The sequence below is a fragment of the Nymphalis io genome, chromosome 8 (assembly GCF_905147045.1).
Source record: "Nymphalis io chromosome 8, ilAglIoxx1.1, whole genome shotgun sequence".
NCBI classification, from domain to species: Eukaryota; Metazoa; Arthropoda; class Insecta; order Lepidoptera; family Nymphalidae; genus Nymphalis; species Nymphalis io.
Genome location: NC_065895.1, coordinates 933,365 through 941,709, shown reverse-complemented (window position 1 = coordinate 941,709; position 8,345 = coordinate 933,365). Strand labels below are relative to the sequence as shown.

General features: G+C 37.0%; 1 protein-coding gene across 2 annotated transcripts in view; it reads right to left on the bottom strand.

Moving 5' to 3' along the window:
* Positions 1-3,167: 3,167 nt before the first annotated feature.
* The window catches only part of LOC126770164 (protein tiptop-like), a 252,227-nt gene continuing 247,049 nt past the window's right edge, over positions 3,168-8,345 (bottom strand). For both annotated transcript variants that reach the window (XM_050489378.1, XM_050489379.1), the window contains one exon: positions 3,168-7,602. In XM_050489378.1, the coding sequence (XP_050345335.1) occupies positions 4,584-7,602 (3,019 nt within the window). In that variant the 3' untranslated portion in view covers positions 3,168-4,583. The remainder of the gene's footprint in view (positions 7,603-8,345) is intronic.

Sequence of the window (8,345 nt, the reverse complement as noted above, 5' to 3'; positions counted from 1 at the left end):
GAAGCACTATGGAAACTCCAAAATCTTAAAAGGAAATATTACTTATTAACAAGGGACTTTTAATTTAAAAATTACACAGTTTAATATGGTTTAAAAGAGAGCACACAGCGTCCATCTTGTTTCTCAAATCGATATAAATTGTCAACCCCATATATTAATTCTAAAGCTTGTGATACCTTCCTGTCTCGTGTAAGGACGAATTACCTCATTAATTCGATTAAATTGAGGTCCCTTCGAAATGAAGACGTTGCCTTGTGAGGGTACATAGTTGATGTTTTCATAAGTTAACTACTAACTCAATGCACCTTTATGGTACTACCCAAATTCGCTACTAGCCGACTCAAGGTCTTACGAAGCCTTCTATATCAACTTTTCTATTTCGTTCATAAATCGACGTTATTTGTGTTTCTAAATCAAAGCATCCACGTAGATATTTTTAAGTGTAGTCTAATAGTATTTATATTTAATCCCCGATATAAGTTGAGACGTGTTATAAGTTTAACGTGTGTCTGTCTATGGCATCGTAGCTCAAAACGAATGGACTGAATTTAATGCGATTTCTTCCTGTTAAAAACCCGATGCCATCGAGATGGTTCTTAGCTAAAATTATGAAGATCTGTTCAGACGTTTGAAGGTCATCAGCTCATTTCCTACCTGAGAAAGGATCTTACCTGCTTTCACAGATACGATTGATTTGTAATTACGCTCTACCGATGCGACTATTGTATTAAAATATGAATAGGTACAAATAATAGTTAAAGGGCCTATTTGATTTATTACTTTTTAGAGTTTGTTTTTTTTGTTTAACTTTTAAATTCAATTTTAGTTTTCGTAGTATAAAGACATTTCCAAAAATTAATTATCTACGGCATATATACCTGTGTTTTCGGTGATAGTTTTAAATATTAAACTTCTATGATGTTTGTACTTAATCTTTATTCTGTTATGATTCAATTATGTAATTCAAACAAAATATTGATATAAATATAGACAAACGTCCCGATCAACCATTAACTCCAGAATAGTAAAGAGTACAAACATCATACGAGGTCTGAAATATATATAATATCCCTTGTGAAAAGTTCGAACCGAAATACAGCAGGTATATAATAACTATATAAATACTTATTTGGCGATGTAAGCTATCAATCAAGATGTAACTACACAAAGCAAAACCTTTTAATGAATTTAAATTTACAAATATTTTACTGAATTACATAAATATTAAATTATATTAAGGATTGTTAATTACACACACACAGCGAAAAATAAAAATTGATTGTATAATATTTTTAACATTTTTATAAGAGTTTACCTCAATTAAATAAAATCAAAATTGAATAATTATTTTTATTTTCAATTATAGTGTGCAATTTATGGAGATGAATTCGTTATTAATTACGTTCAGTTTTATTATAATCAATTTATATCAGAATTATTAATTTTATGATTATATAACTGTGGGTCAAAAATAGTTTATGAATAACATTATAGAAAAATAAGAAATAAATTAATTTATATTTAAATGACCTTTTCTATATCTTTTACTTAACAAATCTTGACTAAACTATTTGTCTTGTTGTCATCATTAATAACAGTATGTTGTGATTAATTATAATTTGCAGGCGTTGATTGTTTGAAATGAAGTCTTAACCTCTAACGGGTTACGTTCAGTCAAGCATCAATTAATGAATACGGTCTTCAATCAAATCGATGCCAACCATTCTTTCTAACGTACGAGGCTCTTTAACATCTCAACTCAAAGGGCGTCACAATAAAACTTAAGCAGTTTTTAATTAATATATTTACATTTTAAATAAACAATCGTTTATAATAAGGTGTCATTTAATTTGTGATGATAAAAAAAAAAAATTAATGGCTTGTATAAAATCACCATATTTATAAATTATTGTTATCAATTCATCTAGATAAGCCTGACGTCCCATATATAGTCGGTAGGAACAAAAATATATGTCAACTTACTTGAATTACAGGTATAATTTCAATTTATAACAAGGGGACTATATATTATATAGCAAAATTATAAAAACTGAGTTTTATTGTCAATTTTAATATTTTTAATGCAAAGTATAGCACGAATATAGACTGCAGATATATCAAGGAAAACACGTATATATAAAATTGATATTTATGTTAAGTCGAAATTTGTTGAAAAAAATTGTGTTCGCATGTTAAAAATATTAAAAAAACAATATTGATAATTCAATTAAAACTTTTGAGCTAAAATATCTGTTCAAAGTGAGAAGGAACATAAAGAATATGTACCATATGCCAGTCATATGAATGGAAGAGAACTTAAGTTTGGTGAAAAAGAGATTTTCAATCGTCTCCATCTTACTGTCTTGCTGACCACGCAGCTTTGAAGACCATATTAATTACTTAATTATTTCATAATCAAAATTGACGTGCTGTGAGTGCGAAAATGTTAAGTTTGACCCGCTACAAGAAATAAATAATCGGGTTTTATAGGTATTTTCTTTAATTGCTATATTAGTTAAATTCTTGTCTAATTAATTAGTCGAGGTGTCCCAATGGTAAAAACGTGTGAATCTTAACCGATGATCGTGGGTTCAAACCCGGGCAAGAACCACTGAATTTTCATGTGCTTAATTTGTGATTATAATTCATCTCGTGCTTGACGGTGAAGGAAAACATCGTAACGAAATCTGCGTGTGTCTAATATCACTGAAATTCTGCCACATGTGTATTCCACCAACCCTCTTTGGAGCAGTATGATGGAATAAGCTTCAAAACCTTCTACTCAAAAAGGGAGACGCCCAGCAGTGGGACATTCATAGGCTGTTTCTCGTGTAATTAAATATATAAATTTGATAAATAAATATGCTTACTTTATCAGTTTTGATATTATTGGTGTAAAATTTTATCTCTCCTAATAAGCCTACTGTCCTATATATAGGACGGATGTTTTCCTGAAAGCCTTATCTTGAAGATTTTTTCTTATGTATTATATTTAAATAAATAAATATTTCGAAATAAAATATTTTCAGGCTTATCTGGGTTAACTTTTAACATGTATTTTATAATATATAATTGATATGAATTTATTTATCGGTTTTTTCTTATGTACTGTTTGTATTTGAATGAAATAAAGGTTGTGTAAAATAAAATACCTTCTATAGTATTTAACATATATATTTCTTTGAGCTTTTAATTGCATTTTGAAATACAACATAAAATATTAAATAAGATTATTAAATTTGGTAAAATCAATATTCAACACCATTTTTTCATTAAAGAATGAGCAAAATTCCCTCATCAGAGCTAGCGTATACATAATATTTTTCATAATGTTTCATTATTATCGTTAAAATGATAGTTTACGATTTTTAAAATTTTCAGTTTCACATTTTCGAATTCTCGTCGCACAGCTGATGATTACAATACCACGTGACCGCTAAATGTATTCAAAGCAAATGAAATATTATTAATTTACAGCTGCCCGTCGAGATTACGAATCACATTGATATTTTGAAACTTACATTAAACAGTTACAATATTTTTTTTTTATAATATATAAAAGAGTTTTTCACTCACAAGTATTGTATGTATATACATCGTCGTATATCTGTTTTAATGGAAGAAATCTCATTACAGCGTACTAAACGTATACGTATGTAGTCGTCCTTTTAAAGAAAAAAATGTATAATTATCACTTTTTTTATTTAAAATACAATTGGTTGATTTGGACAACCGATTTATGCGCTGATACAATGGTATACACGTATTCACAGAAGAGTCGCCTTACATTACGTACTTAACACTAAATAATAAATAGCATTCTCGCGTGGAGAGCGTATCTAGAGCGAAATTTATACTAAGGAGATTGTAATATTGCATGCTATGACCGACTGCGTCGTATGTACACGAACCGAACTTATTGAGATTTGTTCTCCGAGATTACGGGCGTCGGATCTCAACACTTCACGTAACGAAAATAAGCTTCCAAAATATACATAAAATAAACTAACCGTTAACCCTAACTCTGATTTACATAAAATTTAAGTAACTCAAAAACGATATTGCAACGAATTTTCATAAAATACTGACAGAGCCGTGCCGACACGACCACGCTTCGTCGTCGTCGTGGGACCGTCGAGCAACCGCGCGCAGCGAATGACAAGATTAATTATTGAATTTCATCATTTTGGATTATTAGCAAAAAATATACATTTACAAGAGATCGAATCGAACCTTTAAGACTTAATGTGACTTATATTTACAATTATCGAAATGGAATTACAACGTAGTGTGGAAGAAAAGCCGCGGCTACCGGGCCGCGCGACAACCGCCCCTCTCCTAAAGGCAATATTTTGAAAATATTCTCTTATATCTAAACGAACGTAATACGTTTGGCGTATACTTATGTCGCTATTCGTAAATTACACTAACCGAACTATGCGGTGAACTCTAACGATTACCTAAATAATTAAATTGGCAAAGAGTTTTGAAATACTTAACGTCGCGTCGCGACCTAACCCTAGAAAGGTTCAATGTATCAGGATATGGTATCATCACAACTGATCTCCGGCCCACCGTTATGCCTACACGTACTTGCTGGATAGCTGCTTTGCCAGTTCCGTATATTTGAGAAACTTAGAGTGAGGACTTTCGTCAAATGATTGCGATGGACTCCGTGGATCTTGCGGTGAAGCCGCATTAGAGCCGCCGCTCTTATGAGCTCCAGGAGAACCAGCTGGCGGAGGAGCCTTGACTGGAACAGGATCTGGCAAAGCACCATCTTTGACGAAATGCATCTTCGATAGATGATGCCGATAAGCGCCCTTCGATATAAATGGCGTGTCGCATAGAGCGCATTTCATAATAGAGTCAGTCACTACTGCGTCATTGCAAGCCCAGCTGAAGGTTAAAATGCTAGGCGGCCCAGCGGGCGACGGAGCAGGTACAGGAGCGCGAGAAGAATTCGTCTCAGTTTTATCGCACAACTTTTGTAAGGCCGCTAGTGGGTGGCTGCCACTACGACGAGAGGAACTTGGCTCGTTAGATGAACCCCCGCCAGCGAGACTATCGAACATAGAAGAAAGTGCCCCTAAACTAGAAGCCGGTTTCCTATCAGCACCCGGTGTTGGCGCGGAACGATCGCTAGCCGGGCTGCGAGGGCTAGCCGCAGGGCTCGGGCCCTCGCTTTCACGCTTTGGGACGGGCGGTTTAATGTCTTCTTCAGTTGCACTGCTCGGTCTTCCTTGATCATCGTCATCGTCTATCTCAGTCTTAACCCTAACCGGCTGGCTGCTCAAATCAACACCATTTTCGCGCTCCTCCTCATCGGCTATCTCTTTTTTTATCCTAACATCTGTGGGACGGTCCTCTGAGGCAGGAGTCTGAGAACCGCGCGTGTCGGGAGTTGTACGTGGGGTCATGTGATAAGAGTCTAATTTTCTATCAGGAGTAAGAGATTCGACTCTACTTCCACCCCTCTCGGACATGGAGCTAGATTCGCTTCCGCTACGTTCTCGGCGACCGTATCCCTGCTGATGATGATAATTTCTTAACATGCTCATGGTTTGCGCGTCCACGAGTGGTTTCGTGTAGTCTACGCTCTCGTCTATACCTAACCTTTTCAAAATACTAGAGCCAATTGGAGCATGCGATGCTCCTCCTGGCATACCAGGTACCGAATGCCGCGAGCGAGTATCGAAACTTTTTTCTATTAATTGTTCAATAGCATTGAGCACAGACGGCGAAGAACTTTTATCATTGCTGGCATTATGGTCTTTGGAACATGGAGAAGAATCGTTAATCGGAGAACGATTATGTGCAGATCCAGGTGATGGAATTTCCTCGTTGATACTTTTACGCCCATCGCGGCCAGTGGGCGTAATATGGCCTGGCACATCAGGTGGGATGATGTTATTAGAAAGGAGGGCACTTTTTAGAAAATTCCTTTGGCTATTAGACATAGGCGCGCCTATGCATTGACGAATATGCTCTACGAAAACCGCAGTCTCTATTTTATCACCGCATTTTTCACAAGTAATTCGGCTACCAGCACTGAAATCCCTAATCGGCTTCCCCATAGGAACGCCGTTACCTTCCCCGTTTTTAAACTCGTGCTGCGCTCGTTCGAGTTCAAGTAGTTTTCTAACAGGTAGCGACTTCTTTCTTTTTTCTCGCGTTTGACGTCTCCTACCACCGCTCTCAGTAATAGAACGCATAATATGTTCTTTATAATGTGAATTCTTAACCATATGATTACTCAATTCTTTTAAGGAACTAAACGCTTGGTCACAAACCTTACAAGTTAATACAGCGCTAACATGACTACTAGTGCCCGTTGTAGGCGGGACAGCGTTGTTAGTACCGGGCGTGCTTGAATTAGAACCCTTAGCTTCATCAGATGATTTCCACGATATTATTTGCTCTTGTGATATTATGTTAGTGTAATGTTGAGTGCGCTGCATGTGGCTGGTCATCTCAGCCAGCGAGCGGAAGCTCTCAGCGCACCACATACATTTCAATATTTGTCTGGTTTGTTCCGCCCCTTTGCCTAACCAGACGTCTTGACCGCGGACCAGTTTTCTAGGTATGGGCATATTTTCTTTAATCAGCATGTTGAGATCGTTATGATTCGGTTTAGACGATCCACTCGAAGACGTAGAATTATGAGATGTCGTGGAAGGTGAACTCGAAGGAGGTTGTAGCGAGGCAGGTAAAGGTGCACCAGTTGATGGCGGCACAGAGACGCTTACGCCACAATGCTTTGCTTCTTTCATATGAACTGTCAGATCTGCCAATGAGTTGAAGCTCTTCTTGCACCAAACGCATTTTAAAACGTCTTTAGTCTGATCAGCTCCCTTGTTCAACCAATGAGATTGCCAAGCGGAGTGACGGGCGGCAGCATTTGGCGTTAGCCCTGCACTTAAAGCTGCACTTTGAACTGATCTAAACAGTTCCTCGCCGCCAAGTCTACTCAATTCACTCATCTTTTCGAGTGCTTTGGTTGCATCGCTCGGCGTAGGTGTACCATGTTTCAGTTTCCCGTTCCAATCGGATGGCATACCACCTTTAGGCGATAAGCTAGCAGCGGCCACAGCGGCTGCAAAATATGGCAGATGTGGGGCTACTGGTGTCGTCCATGGAGTACTGATTGGTTTAAAATCAGACGACCGCGAGCTCTTTCTAGTCGGAACCGGTGATGGAGAATCTTCCGGTCCTCTCTTCCTCGTGCCAACTGACAGATCCAATGGACCGTTTTCATTCTTACTAAGATTAACAGCGTCATCGCCGTCTTCATCGTCGTTAGGAGATTCGCTTCGCTTTGTGCTAAAATCAAGAACAGCATCGGATCGCTCAGCATCCGTTATGTCCTCTTGGCACGACATCAGTAGCCGCTGTTGGGCAGCCGCGGCAGCAGCGCCTAGGTAAGCGGCAACTGCGGCGGAATGTGGCGGCAGCAGTGCAGCGGGCAGGGCGGCCGGCAGAGCTGCCGACAGCGCGGCCGGTAGCGGGAGGCTCGGCGCGCTCCGACCCGAATACACCGAGTCGTTGGAGGGACATCGCGGCGCGCCCGACGATTCCCGCGATAAACATCTAGGACTCTCCCTGCGGACAATGACATAGCACCGTTAAAATTATTTATAACCATATAAATATTTCCCTCCGAATTAGCATAAACTAGTTTACGACATTTTAATATTTATGGACGTGTATATGTACTTATATAATTTTCTCATATTGAATATTAATGATAATATTAGCAACTTTTTATTATACATAAGAAGTTCTTTCAAATTTAATAAAATATTTTAAAATGTTAATAGCTGCCGTATCTATCGCTTTAAACAGCTCGTCGTTTGTTTTTAATATTAAAAATATACGATTAGCTCTCAAAATGAGGAGAAAAAATGATTTGAATGATTCCGATATAATAAGCACACGAGTTTTTAGCGTAAATCATTTATTCATTGGTATAAAAAAGTAACTGGTTTAATGACCGACAAAAAATAACATCGTTAATGAAACTATATTCAACAACATTTTGATAAAAGGAATTCCAATATAAATCAGTATTAACACCAAATAAACCGACTTAAGAATAAGAATAGTAATACACAATAGAAATAAAATAAGTGAAAAACCACGTACGAAAATCACATTTCAATGAGTCCATCAAGAGACATTGTGTAAGGGATGAAAACAAATTATTTGTTTCATTAAAATTGATAAAATAAACAATGAAAATATTTAACAAAATTATAATTTTCACGCAGTAAAAATCACAAATGAAATTATCGCAATATATTCTGTTCCATATCACTGTCATTCAAAACAAAATACAGAACACA